This window comes from Andrographis paniculata, unplaced genomic scaffold, assembly GCF_009805555.1.
Source record: "Andrographis paniculata isolate CXL003 unplaced genomic scaffold, ASM980555v1 Contig37END, whole genome shotgun sequence".
Taxonomy (NCBI): Eukaryota; Viridiplantae; Streptophyta; class Magnoliopsida; order Lamiales; family Acanthaceae; genus Andrographis; species Andrographis paniculata.
Genome location: NW_026137570.1, coordinates 6,268,108 through 6,287,861, shown reverse-complemented (window position 1 = coordinate 6,287,861; position 19,754 = coordinate 6,268,108). Strand labels below are relative to the sequence as shown.

At 29.1% G+C, this 19,754-nt stretch overlaps 1 protein-coding gene across 1 annotated transcript; it reads left to right on the top strand.

Moving 5' to 3' along the window:
• Positions 1–6,234: 6,234 nt before the first annotated feature.
• On the top strand, positions 6,235–17,363 carry LOC127250176 (berberine bridge enzyme-like D-2; the record flags this gene model as incomplete). The annotated part of the gene is made up of 3 exons (XM_051273337.1): positions 6,235–6,720; positions 10,060–11,205; positions 17,199–17,363. Coding segments are annotated over exons 1-3 (1,797 nt in total), but the record flags the coding sequence as incomplete, so codon positions are not given.
• Positions 17,364–19,754: the final 2,391 nt, after the last annotated feature.

Sequence of the window (19,754 nt, the reverse complement as noted above, 5' to 3'; positions counted from 1 at the left end):
ATTTCTCCTTCCTATGTGAAAGTAGCAATTTTTCACTATTTTTTTCAGTCCATCCAAAACTATTTATTTTTCTATTATAAAAAAATAATTATACGCAAATATCAAAATATCTTTTACCTTTATTTAAATTACAAATATATCATTATATAAACATCAATAATGTATACGTAATGTACAAATAAAAAAGATGTTAAACCATCTTATATATATTCACTACTTCATATAATATTATTACTCTCTCCGTCCCAAAAGTAAGTATCTATTTGCTTTTTGCACGTAGTTTTAGAAATAATAGTATTATATTGTGATATAGTAGGAATAAAGTATAAATGACTAAAATAACCTTATTAGTATATGTGATATAAAGGTAATGACATTTGTGTAATATATTGTAAATTGTAAGGGTATTTGTAATGTTAGATAGATAATACAGTTACTAAAAAAGGAAATGGATACTTTGTTATGGACAGACTAAAATGGAAAAATGATTATTATATATGGTAAATAATTTAAATATATATTAATAAAAATGATTATTATATAATACAAATAATTATAAATTAAAATTAAAATAATTAAATAATGTAATTAAAATAAAAAAATTATAAATTATAAAATTTAAAATATAAAAAAAAGCTTATAATCATCTTTTATCGTTCAGAAAAGAAAATAAACCAATTGTATACAACAATACTATGTTTTTTAAAAACATGTGATTGTAAAAAATAAAAATAAAATAAAAATTCATCAACAATAACAATAACTACATATATATTTTATATATATTTTAAAATTAACATTATTAAGGTATATTAAATATGTCACTTTAGAGTTGATTTTTTTTCAAAAAAAAGAAAAACATAAATAAATAAATAATACTAATAAAAATGAATATTAATAATATAAATGTATTTTAGTGTGTAAATTGTAATAAGTAATAATAGGGGGAGTGAGATAAAATTATAAGTTCGATTATATATATATATATGATTATTCTTGCAAAACAGTCCAATGATTATATATATTATTGTTTTGGGCCCACAAATGTTGGGCTATTGTGTTGATATTGGGCTTGGGCCACGTGCCGATCCGGCCCGTCAAAGCTTGTATAAATATCATATGCACTAAGTGGCCGAAGAATGGATAATTTTCAAAAATTTGAAAAATAATATAGTATATTTAATTTATACGTATAAAACATATTCTCTCCGTCCCAATACAATAATCTTATTTACCATTTTTGTTCGTCCCAAGCCAATAGTCTGATTTCCATAAATAATCATATCACTATAAAATTATCTTTACTTTTTCATTATTATTACATAATTGCCATTACTTTTTACACTAATACACTCATAAGGACAAAAAAGTTTTTTGCCAGTACTTTTTACATTCTAGCAATATAATATCAATATTCCTTAGATCTCGTATCAAATACAACCAAAACTATAATTTTGGGACGAAGGGAGTATATATCTATTTATTTTCGAGTAATTATATTTTTGAATTATTATATTTTAAAATTTATGCTAGCTATGGTGTTGATTAGATTAATCTATCACTTGGTAAATTGTAATAGATGCACAGTAAAATGGGCGACAAACCCCCGTTCTTTTTTAAATTAAAATTTAATTTAATATTTATTATAATTAAATGAAAAAAATATATACAATATATGTCATTTTGTAGAGAATAAAATTTTTTATAATACAAATAAATAAAAATTTAAATATATATATATGTTTGGTATAATATAAATTCATAATCAAATCATACAATATAAATTTTATCAATTAAATTTAATACACATTTATATTATTTTATTCATTATCCATCAAATCAATAAATATCAAAACTCCCCAAACCCCAACCAAAGCCAAACCCAAACACAAAAGAAACAACAAAATCCAAACTCATCCTAAAATTCAAATAAAAACCAAACCCTAACCCAACTTTTACCAAACTCCTCTAAAGAAATATACCCTAAAAGTCTCTAAAAATATTGACAAATAACGAATACATATTATAGATATTTTTTTTGTATTATTTGAAATTGACAAATAATGCATATATCTTCAAAAGAAATTTTAACACTTAATAACAAAAATCATTAAATTATTTCATTCTCACAACTACAGATTTGTTTGGTTTTTATGTGAATTTAAATATTTTATTTAATTTTTTTCAAAATAATATTTTAAAAATGTATATTTTTATTATACAAACTAAATAATGTTCTCTCCATCCCAACTGAAAGTATCGTTTTTTACCATTTTCTTCTCAAAGTATCTTTTTTTCTTTGTATTTTAATAAAAATAATTATATACTAATACAAAAATAACCTTAATTTTTACCTAAATTACAAGCATATTATTATAAGTATAATTACTTTATAAATAAAATTAAATGGCAAAAATATCATAACTTCAAACACACTTCCACTAAGCAATAAAATACTACTCCCTCCGTCCCACATACGGTGTCTGCTACACTGTAGACACGGTATTTTAGGAGGGGGTGTAATGAGTAGATAATTAAAAATGTATTAGTGAAAATAATTATCCTATAATATAAATTATTATAAATTAAGATTAAGATAACTAATTAGTTTAATTAAAATTAAAAGAAAAATAAAAGTAAAAAGTTTAAAATGAGATTAAAGTGTATAATCATTTTCTAAAAAAAGAAAGTGACATAGTATCGTGGGACAGACAAAAACGGCAATGTGGACATGGTACGTGGGACAAATAGATTATTATTTTTTCATTGACTACAAAACTCCAAAAGATCCTTTTAGAGTTGGACAAAGTAATAATTTTGATTTAAAATCTAAATCAAACAAATTCTAAATTTTAGTATTTTTTATATTATAGTATATACAAATAAATTCGAAAAATTGTCACGAAAAATAAATGGGCTGCGACGGTTGCCATCGTTAATATCAGAGATTAAATCGAAACAAAGACCCAACCCTAATAGATACGCACATAAATAAATCGATTTTTTCTATTTAATTGTTTCATTCATAGTAAAAATATACATGATTTTTTTATTTTTATTACAATATCACAATCAATAATACTTTTACCTATATAGAAAAAATACAAAATTTACAAAAATACAAACCAAACAAACATATAATACTTTAACTTCAGTTGGTAGAAAATGTTTTACTTTTAGCTTGACTTGGAGTTTAATTTAATTTTATTTTATTTTATATAATTGCAATGAAAGTAACACTTTAACTTTATTGAATTAAAACTTTGTTCATTTGACCATTATTTTTACTTTTAACACTTTAATTTACATAATTTTCTATAAAATATACTATATTATATATTTTTATCCTACAAAAATTTATTACAATTCACTATTCAAACAAAGAATCAAACTTTTTTTTTTTTTATTTTTTATTATGACGTGGTAACCCGCAGCCGCTATCCGAAAGTACGCACTGGGTAAACTTTCGGCCGAACCTAATACCCTGCAAACTAAGTCCGACGAAAAAGTTACACTAGGCGAACTATGTGTAGCAGGAGGACCTGAGGCGTTGGGGGTTTGAAGCCAATATATATATATATATATATATAACAAGCATAAGCATAATTACCTGTTCAATTGATAGTATAATTTTAATTAATCAATTTAAACAAAATATCTCAAAGTGTTGTTTTTTTTTAATCTTACATCACATTATATGATTAATTTAAGTAATCTTAAATGCATAGGTGATTAAAATATCCGAAAAATTCAATTAGAATTAAACCGAAATTTAAATTTGGTTCGGATTACTTGAATTTTCAACTGGTTTGGATTGAATTTTTGATAAATTTCGGATTTTGGCATTGATATTTTTGTCAAATATCGAATTTTCAGATCAAATTAGATCAGTATGCTTAAAATCCGATCCAATTCGAAATTTGAAATATAATATTTTAATATATTTTTTTTATTATATATTTAATATAAATAAAACTCAAAATTATAATTATATTTTAATATATTTATTATATATATATATTTAATATTATAAAACAATTATAAAATATAAAATTAATTATAAAATTTTGAATTCTGAATTTTTCGGTTTGATTTGGTTCGGATTGATTTTTTCAAAAAATTAAAATTTTCGAATCGGTATGAATTTTGCAAACCGAACTAAAAATTCGAATACTCACCCCTACTTAAATGGATTATATTGGCGGTGTTCATTTAAATTTATTTCTCCTTCACATGCTGACAAATGCAGATAATTGAATATTTATGTAATATATTTATTTTTATTATTTATTTTTTCTATTTTCGTACTATTTAGTTTTTATATTTTTTTGAAATTATATTATTTCAATTTTGCAAAATATTACATTTAATATATTATTTAAGTAATTAATTAATACCATTTAAAAAAAAAAATACACTAAATTTGATTTTACAAAATATCTTATCTAATTTATTATTTAAATAAAAAAAATTACCAAAAATATTTCTTATAGATGCTCACTTATTAAAACTATCTCTTTATTCGATTAATTATTTATTCTTGACCAATTTATTCATAAAACTGTATTTTTTTTTATTTTTTTTTTTATCTTTTTTATTAAACAAAAAATTATTTCTCAGTGAATTTTTTTTCTTCCAATTTCATCCTCTGTATCGAATGTCTCATAAGTGCATTGGGATGCATTCTTTTTTTTGTAAAGTCTATTTTATTATTTGCACCAGTGAGATGAAAAGAACAAGGACAATAAAGCAATGCCTATTATGATATTTAATTAGGAACTACTTTTACAAAATAAAAAAAAATAAAAAAATAAAAAAGCAAAATAAAAAAACAAATAATTTTGATTTTGACAAAAATGACAAAATGAATATTTTGACTGGAACGAAAGAAGTAATATTTAAAGCCAATCCCGACATTTACTCATTCCATCCCACGTAAATTATCCACATTTCTCATATAATTTTTTATTTTTTAAAAAATATAATTATACATTTTAATTGTATTTTAAATTTCATAATATATAATTTTATAATTTTAATTTAATTATTTAATTATTTTGATTTTAATTTAAAATTATTTTAATTATATAATATAATAATTAATTTTACTAATATATTTTTTAATCAATTAATAATTATATTTTATATAAATTCTCGTATTTACCGTTAAAATAGACAATTTTTCTTGAACATATTAAGGGTGTGTTCGGTTTTAAGATTTTGTAAAAATATTACTATTCATCCTATTTTTTCCCCCCAAAAACATCAAATCAAACACCTATTTTTCATTTTTTATATTATATTAAAAATCAATTTTACATTCAAAACATCACATCAGCGCCTATTTATATCACATCATACAACTATTCAAATTCAAAATTTTTACTATTCAAATCCCATCTCAAAATCCAAACCCCCAAACAAACACACCCTAAGTATATATATTATGTGCCTTCGTGTATGTAAATGTAACAACAAGAAGAATGGCCTGCGGCTTTGTTCTGCCTCCTTGTCTCATTCAGTCGTTTCGTTCCTCCCTAATTAAATATACAGACAATTAAAATATATATATATATATATATACACAGACAATTAAGAATCTCCATTTTAATTATCAATTCTTACATTAAAAAACTCAAGGCCGGCTCTAATGGCGGATATACGTATACACATATATATGTATATATATAGCTGGCAAAAACTAACCCGACACGACAATTTGATATAAACCCGACATAAAATAATTGGATTTGGGTCACGTATTTTAACCCGATTATGTATACGGATTGACACGAACCCGATAAGTTAATAAACGGGTCGGATTAGAGTTGACGTTCTTAACTCAAACCCGACACGATAACCAGATTATATTATGTAAAATAATTATAATTTGATAATTTGCTCGTAAATTAATTTAAACTAAGTTCAATATTAAATAATTTAACCTAATTCATTGCACATATTATGCTTAAACCAATAAAAACTAACATAAAATAACAGCACGACAAAATATAATCTAATTTGAATAAAAAATCTCGAATTAATTTTGTATACGGGTCCACACGATAATAAACGGATCAACACGTACCCGACACGATAATAAACCGGTCGGATTAGAATTGAGTAATTTAACCCGTTTAAAGTATTCAATCCGACACAAATCGATGCATTCTCAGCTTTATATATATATATAAGGCTTTATGTATGTATGCATATACATTTATGTCCTCAAAAATGAAGTCGATTACTGTTTCTTGCCTCTTCGTTCTTACAATTTCTGTCTTCTTATCATTTCCTCGAGCTCTTAGCCATGGCGGCGATAATTATGAATCTATTGCCACGTTGCAATCGTGCTTAATCCATCGGAAAGTGAATAATTTTTACATGTATCCGACGGCGGGGAACGATCCAGGCGGTTTTTATTACAGCCTGCTGAATTTCTCTATCCAGAATCTTCGATTCGCCGGCGCCGCCGTGCCGAAGCCGGCGGCGATCGTCTTGCCGGCGAGCACTGCGGAGGTCGCCGACAGCGTGCGGTGCTGCCGGAAAGAGGGGTTTGAAATAAGAGTGAGATCCGGCGGACATAGCTACGAGGGCTCCTCGTACGTCTCCGGCGGCGCGGCGCCGTTTGTGGTGGTGGACTTGATGCGGCTCGACCGGGTTCATGTTGACGTGGCGGCGGCGACGGCGTGGGTCCAGGGCGGCGCTACGCTAGGCCAGGTCTTTTTGAGATACTTTTTAGATACTTATTTTAATTAATGATTCATCCCTACTGTAACAAATACTAGTATAACAATCAAAATATTAATGTCTTCGTCCGGTTCTAAAAGTCACATTTATCTTTTGCGGCAATGTAGTTAATATTAAAAATATATTTATATTTGTATAATTTTTTTTTTACAAATGTCTTTCTATTAGTATTATAAGACACTAATGAAAGTATTTTTGTAATTTTTTCTTTATTTGTACTACGTTTTGATATAATAATTAATATTCAAATATCACAAGCAAAAAGTAATTGAGACGTTTAGAGTCGGACGGAGGTAGTAATTTTTAATTTTATTAAAAATAATCATACATTGATATTCTTAATTTTTTTCTAAATTACTAATATATCAACATATACAAAATTATTAATATATCATTACACATACAATTATTTTATAAATAGAGTCAAATAACAAAAATGTCAAAATATCTTATATAATTCTACTAACCAATAAAATACTTTTATATCTCAATTCAAAGTACATTTTTTATCATTTTCGTCTTTTCCACTTCAAAGTATTTTTTTTCTATTTTAAAAAAATAATCATCTATTAATACCAAAATACCCTTAATATTTACTTAAATTATAAATATATCATTACATATACAATTATAAGAATCAAATGACAAAAATGTCAAAAACTCTTATTCACTTCTAATAACTAATAAAATACTATTATGTTTTAATATACTACAAAATCCTAAAAAGCCCATTTAATTTGGGACGAAAGAAGTACTCCCTCCGTCCCATATAATATGAGCGTGTTACTTTAGATACGAGAATTTAGATAAACTGTAATTAGTAAGTAATTAAAAAGTGTATTAGTAAAAATAATTATTGTATAGTAAAAATAATTGTAGAGTAAAATTAAAATAACTAAATAGTTTCATTAAGATTAAAAAAATTATAAAATTTAAAATTTAAAACTAAATTAAAGTGTATAATTATATTTCCAAAAATGAAAATGACAAATTATGTGGGACAAGCGAAAATAGAAAATATGGACAAATTACGTGGGAATGAGGAAGTATATTAATTCTCTCATGTAATAGTTCTTGCTAAAAAGAGCACAAAATTTCCTCTCATAATATGAATTACTACTCTTTGATCACTTATATTGTCCCAAACATTTGTATTTTAAAAATATAAATAATATCACTCACATAAAAAACTTATAAAATGATACTCCCTCCGTCCCGAAACTATAATCTTTGTTATGTTGGGCATGAGATTTAAGGAATGTTGACATTATATTGATAATAGGTAAAAAGTATAGGTAAGAAATATTTTTACCCTTGTGAGTGTATTAGTGTAAAAAATAGTGGCATTTGTGTAATAATAATGAAAGAGTAATGGTAGTTACATCGTGATATGATTATTTATGGAAATAAAACTATTGTTTTTGGACGGACAAAAATAGTAAATAAGACATTGTATTGAAACGAAAGGAGTATAATAATTTACTATCATTAACTTATTAACTTCATTTCCTTAAATACCATTTCACTAGTCAAATGCTTTGATATCGAATAAGTATTTAAATATATCCACTTAATACTCCATTCCTATATGAAAAACAATATGTTCATTTTATTTAGGTTAATTTGTTTAGTATTTTTATTTGAAGAATTTATTTGATATAAAATATAGAAAATTGTATTAATATTATAAAAAATAATATTTTATTTTGAATATTAATTTTGTGAAATGATAAAATATATATATATTAAAATTCGTGTCGAAAAGAAAATTGTGGACAAACAAACCATTTTGTTTCTTATTTTTGTTTGTCATTAAAAGATATAAGTGTTTTCTTTTTAGTTAAAATTATATTATTATTTTTTATTTTTTTATTATAAATGATACTCTCTCCGTCCCAGATATCACGTCCACGTTGCCGTTTCTGTCCATCCCATATACCATGCCACTTTCTTTTTTCGGAAAATGATTACACACTTTAATCTCATTTTATATTTTTAAATTTTATTTTTTTTAATTTTAATTAAACTAATTAAATATCTTAATCTTAATTTATAATTATTTATATTATAGGATAATTATTTTCACTAATACATTTTTAATTATCTACTAATTACACATCTCCTAAAATACTATATCTACAGTGTAGCAGACACGGTATCTCTGAGACGGAAGGAGTAAAAAATAACAAACGTATCCAACATATTAAAATATGTGTTCAACTATTTTGAGCAAAATTGCATATAATTTATTTATGGTTTGAAAAATCCGTATTATATATATAATTTTATTAGTTAGAAATTGCACAAGGCTTTCTATCAGTGTTTTGAAAAAAAATTGCATAAAATCTCTTAAAGATTGAATGAAACTTTCTTTGTATTTTTAAAAATATTACATAGAATTTTCTAAAAGAAAAATAAATTTGTACAGTATTTTTTAAAATATAATAGAGTCTCAAACAATTGTTAAATTATAAAGAAATTTGTGCAAATTTTTCAAATCACACGTGAATTATAATTAATTTTGACAATATTTTGAGTCTATTTTCGATGACGGGAGATGGTTATTTTTTAAAACACAAGAAAATTTCATTCAATTTATGGGTTATAAATATTTTTGTCAATATGTTGAGTCGATTTTTTTATGACGGGAGAAGATTGTTGATTTTTTCCAAAAGATATATATTTTTTATTTATAACATAAGAAATTCATACACACTTTATAATTTATACTATCTTCGCCCCGAATACAATGTCACAATTAATACGAGAATTTAGGAATAATTTATGAACGATATATTAGTAAATAATTTAAAATATATTAATAAAATTAATTACAATATACTATAAATATTTATTGATTAAAATCAAAAAATATAAATTAAAAAAATTAAAGTATGAGTAAAATGTGTAAACCTTTAATTTTTCAAATAATAATAATAATAATAATAATAATAATAATAATAATAACATAAAATATGATACTAATAAAAATAAAAAATATGATATAATATATGAAGGGGAGAGTATCATTTAATATTACATTTGTGTAATCTACAACTATTAATGCACTCAATTTATTCAATTTTCACGTTTTGTTTCTATTTTGTATTTTTGTCCTTAATTATTTGTCTTTTTTTTTTAATTTTATATTTTTAATTTTAATTAAATTATTTAGTTATCTTAATCTTAATTACTTACTAAAGATATTATATGTCTATACATCCATATGCGAGTATCATTTTTTTCCAGATATATAATTCTATTTTTTCAATTAAATAGTAAAAATTTCTTCCAATAAAAACATAATAGGTGTACTACGCTATCACGGAGGCGAGCGGCGGCGCGCTAGGATTCTCCGCCGGATCGTGCCCCACCGTCGGCGCAGGCGGCCACATCGCCGGCGGCGGATTCGGACTACTATCTCGGAAGCACGGCCTGGCGGCGGACAACGTGGTGGACGCGCATCTCGTCGTCGCCGGCGGCGCAGTCCTCGACCGCGCCGCCATGGGGGAGGAGGTCTTCTGGGCCATCCGCGGCGGCGGCGGCGGCGTCTGGGGAGTCGTCGCCGCCTGGAAAATCCGGCTACACCCCGTCCCGCCAACGGTCACCGCCTTCATCGCATCCCGACACGGCGGAGATCACGTGACCAATTTGGTGGACACGTGGCAGCACGTGGCGCCAAAATTACCCGACGAGTTTTACCTCTCGGTATTCGTCGGCGCCGGCTTGCCGGAATATCCGAATTCCGGCGGAATCTCGGCGACATTCAAAGGCTTCTTTTTAGGACCCAAATCACAAACCATCAAAACATTACAAAAATTCTTCCCACAGTTAAAAATCAAAATCGAAAACTGCCAAGAAATGACGTGGATCGAATCAATACTGTATTTTTCAGGTCTTAAAAACGGGACACAAATCGAAGGTCTAAAAGACAGATTCTTACACAACAAGAACTACTTCAAAGCAAAATCGGACTACGTAAGAAACCCGATAACCCGACAAGGAATTCGGACCCTAATCGGGGCCCTGGAGAAGCAGCCAAAAGGGTATGTAATTATGGATCCGTACGGGGGCAAAATGGGAAGAATAAAAAAAGATTCCATAGCCTTTCCACATAGGGAAGGGAATCTTTTTACAGTGCAGTATTTGGTGGATTGGGAGGAGGACGAGGATGTGAGAAGGGAGGAGTATATGGAGTGGATAAGGGGAGTGTACGGTGAGATGGAGGGACACGTGTCGGCAGATCCGAGGGCGGCGTATGTGAACTACGTGGACTATGATCTGGGAGTGATGGGGGATGGACACGTGGACGGTGGAGATGAGGTGGAGAGGGCTAGGGTTTGGGGGGAGAAGTATTTTTTGGAGAATTATGAAAGGCTGGTTAGGGCAAAGACTATGATTGATCCTATGAATGTTTTTAGGAATCAGCAAGGGATTCCTCCTTTAGGGGAATCAGCAAGGGCAGTTATGTAATAGTTGTGGATTTTGTCCCTTTTATTTTATTTTATAAATATATATAGAACCGGATTTGAATAGGGTTGAGCATTGGTTGATTTAAATCGAAAAAATCAAAATTTTTTTTCGGTTCGGACTCTTTGGTTTCGATTGTTTGGTTAATTAGTTTGATTCGGTTCAAAATCGACTTTATAAATTTTAGTTTCGGTTCGTTTATGATTTTCAATTTTTTAACTTTGGTTAACCGAAAAAATCTAACTTATAAAAATAATAATAAATTATATATTAATAAATAAGATATATGATAATTTTGAGTATTTATATTTGATTGTATATTAAAAATATATATATATAAATAAAATTTTGGTTTCTTCGGTTTTAAAAAACTTTAGTTCGATTTCGATTTCAATTTTTATAAACCAATAACCGGTTAAAATTGAAAGTTCGGTTTGGTTTGAACTGAGCCGACCGAATGCACATCCCTATATTTGAGTGTTAATTAGGATTAATCAGTATGATACTTCCTCCGTCCCAGATATGGTGTCTCTTTTACTAAAAATATAATTAATTAATAATTAATAATATGTTAGTGAAAATAATTATACTCCCTCCGTCCCATTGAAATATTACAATTTTCCATTTTCGTACTCCCAAAATAAAGTTATTCTTAATTTAGTAATTGTACTACTTATTTAACATAATAAATACCCTTTCAACTTACAATATATTACACAAATATCATTACTTATGTATTACACCATACTAATAGGGGTATTTTTATCTTTTTTACTACAATCCAATATAATACTAATATAAAAAATCTACGTGCAAAAAACAAACGCCACCCTTTCAACGGGACGGAGGGAGTAATTTAATAAAAATAATTTTAAATTAAGATAAAATAACTAATTAATATAATTAAAAAAAAATTAAAAAATTAAAATTAAATTTTTAAAATTAGATGAAAATGTATAATACTTTTCCAAAAAAGAAAAATGACCAAATAAGTTGAACAGACAAAAATGAAAATGTAGACATAGTAAGTGAAACGGAGGGATTATTGATTAAATCTAATAAGGAATTACAAAATTAACAGACATTATGATTGTGTTTGATTAGTGTATTTTTGAATGAATGTGTTTTCCTGTTAAATATAAGCCGCAGCAGAATCAGAACAAGAATAAAAGGAGAGCTAAATTTTATTTTTCGAAAATTCAATATATTGAAAAATCGGTATGATAAATGCATATATTGATACCGTACCAAAATTTTGATACTGTATTTATATATAGCATTTAATATCCAAATACTAAAATTTAAAATATTAATTTTAGCGTCAATATATTAAATTATTTATATATATATATATAAATATACTGAAAATATTGCACAAAAATTTAATATGATATTATAACACACCAAAAATTTTGATATACTCAACTAAAATTTCAGTACTTTTTTAAATAAACTTTTTTGGTACAAAAGAATATTTATATATCAAAATTTTTAATTTTTTTTAAGTGTATATAATTTTAAAATTATATAAATTAAAATAAAAATAAAGGGTGAGATGGGGTGGGGGGGACTGGAGCCCCTCTTGCCCCGCGTAGTTCCGCCATTGAGTATGAGAAATTGTATCGTTGGTATTAAAAATAATATTTATATCAAATTATTAAAGATTGTGAGTGAATATAATACTTCATCCGTCTTTTTTTAAAGGAGCCCTCTCAGGTTTTATAGTCGACTAAGGGTGTGTTTGTTTGAAGGATTTCCACTATTCATCCAATTTTTTTCCCTCAAAAACATCAAATCAAACATCTATTTTTTATTTTTTATATTATACTAAAAATCAATTTTACATTCAAAACATCACATCAAACCCTATTTATATCACATCATACAACTATTCAAATTCAAAATTTTTACTATTCAAATCCCAATCCAAAATCCAAACCCCAAAACAAACACACCCTAAGAAATTTTATGAGTGAATATAATATACTCTATTTTGCAGTAGGTTAAGACATAATACTTTATTGATTAATGAAAGTGTGTAAGAGATTTTGATATTTTTTTTCATTTTGACTTTTTGTATAAAGTAATTGTATGTGTAATAGTATGTTCGTAATTTAAGTAAAAGTTAAGAGTATTTTAGTATTAATGTATATTAATTTTTCTAGAAATATAAAATTAATACTTTAAAATAGAACATACATAAATGATAAAAAATTGTATTTTGAATTGGTACGGAGGGAATATATATTATACTTTTTTTATACTCCCTCCGTCCCAATACAATAGTCTTGTTTATCATTTTTGTCCGTCCCAAAACAATAGTCTCATTTCCATAAATATTCATATCACTATAAAATTATCTTTACTTTTTTCATTATTATTACACAAATATCATTACTTTTTACAGTAATACACTCACAATGACAAAAAAAGTCTTTTGCTCATATTTTTTTACAAACTATCAATATTTCTTAAATTTCGGACCCAACTCAAATAAGACCATAGTTTTGAAACAGAGGGAGTAATATTTATAAGAGATTATCCCACTTAAAAAAATAAATTAGATGAACAAACACTAGATTTAACGTTCAATTAAAACAATATATTTTGTAAAATTATTTGATATAAACTCACACTTTGGGAGTATGTTGTTTCTCTATTAAGGTGTATAGAATATTAGCACTATATTGTTAGTTTATACTCCCTCTGTCGAGGGTCATATTTCTTTTTTGTATTATTGTACTTAATATTAAAAATATTTTTATATTTTTATAATTTTTTTGTACAAATATCCTTCTGTTAGTATTATAAAACACTAATGAAAATATTTTTGCAATTTTTTCTTAATTTGTATAACGTTTTGATATAATAATTAATATTCAAATATGAACATACAAAAAGTAAATGAGACCGTTAAAACCTGGTAGAGGTAATATATTACACTTATATCATGTTAATGCATGTTTTGTATTGTTTATTTATATTTTATGTGCTTGCAAGTTATATAATCCATGTTTTGTTGGTATGCATTCATCTCTCTATATCATTTTTTTTAATTTGTGTAATGTTAAAAGATGATGTTTTATTTCTATTTATATTTATTTTTAGTTTTTTACATTAAATAGTTATTAAAATAATATTTTATGAAAATTTTAAATATGTTTTTAGAAGAAAAATAGTAAGAATGATGAATTCTTATTTTTATTTTTTTAAAAAAAATAGAAGGACATAGCCAAAATAATAATAATGTCAAATAGAATGTTAAGTAGGCATTCCACAAAAATTTTACGGAATAAATAAAATATAAAATATTTTATATATTTTTACTAAATACAAAAGTGTGTTTGTTTAATTATGATAATGTACCAAGTGCTATATTGTATTTAGTAAAAATGTATATAATATTTTGTATTCGTGAATTTTTTTTTGTATTATATTAAAGTATGAATAAAATATCTATATTATCCAAAATTATGCTTGATTGGAAATATATAACTAATTATTCAAGTTTTATACAAATGAAAATGGTAAAATATTTTAAATAATATGTTTTTTTAATGAAATACAACTAAATAATTTATCAATCATTCACTTAATACTTTTTCTAAGACAGACTTACTCATTCCGTCCAACTAGAAAGTATACATATTTCTATTTTGGAACGTCCAATTACAAAGTAAATATTTCATTAAATACTTCACATTTTTTCCAAAAATATCATTACTTTACATCACATCATTACTTTTACACCAAAACAGCAACGACAAAAATCTACTTTTAACAACCAACTATAATTAAAATAGTATTATTTCTTAAATACCGTGTTAAAAGTAAGTGTACACTTTGTATGTGGACAGGGGGAGTATTATTTTTTAATTTTTTTTTTTAAAAAAACCTATAAAAGAAAATATTAATAATTTATTTATTTATTCAAATAACACTATTTAAGATATTTTACCTATTTTATTTATATAAACTTTGCATAATTACTTACACATTTACAATTTATTTTGTGTATACTTTAATTTAACACCAGGGGTTTCACATAATAAATAGAATAAACTGTTTTTTTAGTCTCGTAACTGGACTTCTTTATCATTTCAGTCCTGTAAGTGGAACCTGTCGCAAAATAGTCCCATAATTGAAAATTTTTCGCTGTTTTAGTCCTCCGGCGCCGGAGACGCCCGTGTGGCACACCGGAGGTGACGTGTCCGCCAGGTGTCCCGCCAGGTCAACGACACCGGGCGGACACGTGGATTTTTTCATTTTTTTTAATTTTTTTAATTGAACCAAATAAAAAAAATTAAAAAAAAATACAAAGAAAATTTAAAATAAATTAAAAATAAGTTTTAAAAAAATTTTAAAAAATAAAAATAAAAATAAAAAATCCACGTGTCCGCCAGGTCAGCGACACCTGGCAGACATGTCACCTCCGGTGAGCCACGCGGGCATCTCCGGCGCCGGAGGACTAAAACAGCGAAAATTTTTCACTTATGGGACTAGTTTGCGACAGGCTCTACTTACGGGACTAAAATGATAAAGGGGTCCAATTACGGGATTAAAAAAACAGTTTACCCTAATAAATAAATACTACTCCCTCCGTCCCATATATCGTGTGTGCTATACTGTAAACACGGTATTTTAGGAGGGATGTAATTAGTAGATAATCAAGAATATATTAGTGAAAATAATTATCCTATTATATAAATAAATATAAATTAAAATTAAGATAACTAATTAGTTTAATTAAAATTAAAAAAATAAATTAAAAAGTTTAAAATGAGATTAAAGTGTATAATCATTTTCCAAAAAAAGAAAGTGACGTGGAATGTGTGACGGACAGAAACGGCAACGTGGACATGGTATATGGGACAAAGGGAGTATAAAATAATTTTATACATTCATACAAAAATGTAATAGGGTATTATGCAATTTATATTTATTATTTCATCTGTCTACTTAAAAAGTATACATATTTATATTTTGAGCTATCCAATTATAAAATAACTATTTCAAAAATACCCTATTTTTTTCTACAGAATACTTATACTTTATCATTACATTATTACTTTTATACTTAAAAATAATGGCAAAATCTTACCAAGTAATGTGTTTGTTTTGTATTTTGATATGAAGGATTTTTTTTTTTATTTCTTTTTAACGTAGGTAAAAAAAAAAAGTATAGATAATATAAAAATAATGAGTGTGTGTAATATATTAATTTTTTGTAATGCAATTTTTAAAAATACGTCTATTGGTTTGAGACCGAGAAAGTATAAATTTGACCGGTGAAAAAATATTTAATCAAAGAAAACCTTTGTTTTATTGACCATCATTATTTTTATGGTATAATTCGTATAAATATAATTGTTACGTACGAAATTTAGAATTAGGTTAAAAGCCCAAGGTAAAAAGAAGAATGGGCCTGGCAATAGAGTTGATTGAACTGACTGAAGGGCACCATGAGGAAATCAAGGAAAATAGGTTTATTACTAAGGAAAGTCCTCAGGTCGGGAGGTCCTCAAGACGGAAAGTCATTAGGACGGAAGGACCTCAGGTCGGTAGGTCCTCAAGACGGAAGGACCTCAGGTCGGAAGGTCTTCAGGACGGGAGGTCCTCAAGACGGAAAGTCATCAGGACGGAAGGACCTCAGGTCGGTAGGTCCTCAAGACGGAAAAACCTCAAGTCGGAAGGTTTTCAGGTCGGGAGGTCCTCAAGACGGAAAGACCTCAAGTCGGAAGGTTTTCAGGTCGGGAAGTCCTCAAGACGGAAAGTCATCAGGACGGAAGGACTTCAGGTCGGTAGGTCCTCAAGACGGAAAGACCTCAAGTCGGAAGGTTTTCAGGTCGGGAAGTCCTCAAGGCGGAAAGACCTCAAGTCGGAAGGTTTTCAGGTCGGGAAGTCCTCAAGGCGGAAAGACCTCAAGCCAGATGGTTCGCAAGTCGGGAGGATTGGCAGTCGGACCCATACTATTGTAGATTGGCAGTCGGGCCAAAAGAGCGGAAGGTCTGTGGTCGGCTCAAAGAGTGAAATATAGGGATAATTTTGGTCTGCTGGGGACGCGTGTCAGCATGAGAAGGGTTGGAAGACGGTTGGGAAGGAGACGTTGTAACCGTTCGGGTGACGGTTTTCGGTACGGTTTCCCAGAGAATATTTAAAGGCTTGGATAATCATTGGGCAAGGTATCTTCAATCAACTTCAACAAAGCAAAGTCAGATTTGGGGATCACCACTTTAAATTTCAGTCTTTTATTTTCCAGTTTATTTTCTGTACCATACAGTGTTTAGAGATTCCTAATCTCAGGCACTAATTAATCAAGTTTAAGGATATTTTCTATATCTTTGAATTTTACTTTATTTTTGTTGAAAAATTACATCAACAAATTGGCGACCACAGTGGGAGCAAGACAAAATTGCTCATTCCAATTCCGGCGATAATTTCATACGTCTTAGATCCGGCCGAATCATCGGAAGGGTCCATATGGCAGGTTCACAACCGCAATCATCTTCGGCACCGGTGGGAGAATCCGTTCCACCACCCATTGTGCCAAATGCCGGGGAAATCCCACAACCACCAACTGATTGGTGGTCTTATGTTCAACAGATGAACAACCAGCATACTTTGGTTATGCAGAATATGTTGCGTGAGCAACAAACGAACATGTTGCGTGAGCAACAGAGTCTGATGCAGAACATGATAGATCAAGCATTGTCAAGGGTTAGTCTTCAACCCACTCAAACGCCACCAGGAGTGTCACCGTCCCGACCACAGGCAAATTTCGCAGGGCCATCATTCGTGGATAGTACATTCCCAAGTGCCACAAATCCCAACCGAACGGATAGGGGAAAATCTCCTTTGACTTTTCCCAACAATGTTCCACTGGGACCAAGGGTTACCAATCCGCAGCCAAACAATACAAGGGAGGATAGGCCTGAAGGATATATACATGATCCTATTCATATTCCTGTGCCGGATCCGTTCCATGTTCCTGATCATCAACGCTTTCATGTAGATCCTGATGAGATTGCACACATATTAAGGGATCAGTATGGATTAACTCCTCAGATGGCTAACCGCCCTGCATATCAGAGACCTTTCCCAGAAAGGATCATTAATGAACACCCTCTCCCAAGGAATTTTCGACCACCCGATTTTCATGCATTCTCAGGGGAGGACGGATCTTCCACCATAGAACATGTTGGTCGGTTCACAGCACAATTAGGAGAAGTTGGCAATAACCCTTTTTATAAGTTACAGCTGTTTGGTTTATCTCTTACTAGAACGGCGTTTTCGTGGTTTGTAAGTCTGCCTCCTGGACAAATTCAGACATGGGAAGGACTGGAGATGGCATTTCACGCTAGATTCTTCAATCCTTTACCAGTTGTTTCTTTAACTGATTTACTAGAATTGAGACAGTTTCCAGAAGAATCTGCTTCACAGTTTATAGAAAGGGTGCGATTGATGAAAGGACGATGTCCTACGGTAATCAGTGAGAAAGAGATGACCAATTTAGTGGTCCGGAATATGCATACTCGTTTAAGAAAGGCACTCACTGCCCTGGATGTGGAGGATTTGGCAAGTCTTGCATCCAAGGCAGGACGTTTAGAGTCTTTGTTCAGAGAGGAAGATCAGCATAACAGGCGTAATAGAGGCCAACATATGGCGAGTATGGGAACAGAAACATGTGACTTTGATTTTAATCAGTCAGAAGAGATGGCAGCCGAAATCCTTTCTGGAAAACCTTATGTATGCCCTAAATTGAAGCCAGTACCAGGATCTGAAGGAAAGGAGCAACCGACTTTTGATAGTTCGAAAGCTGATGAAATCTTTGATATCCTACTGACTGATGGGCAGATCCGTATTCCAAAGGGGCAAAGATTGGCCACTAAAGAAGAAATCAAAGGGAGACCATATTGTAAGTGGCATAATTCTTTCACACACAATACAAGTCAGTGTACTCATTTCAGGAAGGAAATTCAAAAGGCCATCAAGACAGGTCGGCTCAAATACATCACTCTAGGTGTAGACCAGCAACCGTTTCCGAAAGTAACAACTGCAATGGTTGACATCCAACCAAGTTCGGAAACAAGGAAAAGTTCGGCCAATGATGGACAAACAGGGGAACGAACTCAGGCAAGCCCCGGAACAAAGAAAGGAAATCAGCCAAAAAGCAGCCGACCTGAAGAACGACTCAAAGTTTGTGAGAAACCAGTCGCTGAAAAATGGGACCATCCAGACGGTTCTTTTAACGTGGAGGTGAAAGAAAAGGTTTTAGTGCGTGACCACCCGACCAGAAAAACAGGGTCAGTCGGGAACAATTGGGCTCGAAATAAAAAGCCTTTACCAGTTGATATAGATCCTCGTTTCCCAGGTATGAATCGTACACAGATTCGCAATGCCAAACGCAGGTATGCTGCAAAGTATGGGAAACGAGTTCCTTCAGCAAAACAACTAACCGACGAACAAAAAGCAGCCGACCATTTGGCAGGAGATCAGTCCATTCGGGTCTTTACAGAACAAACGACCAACGAGCA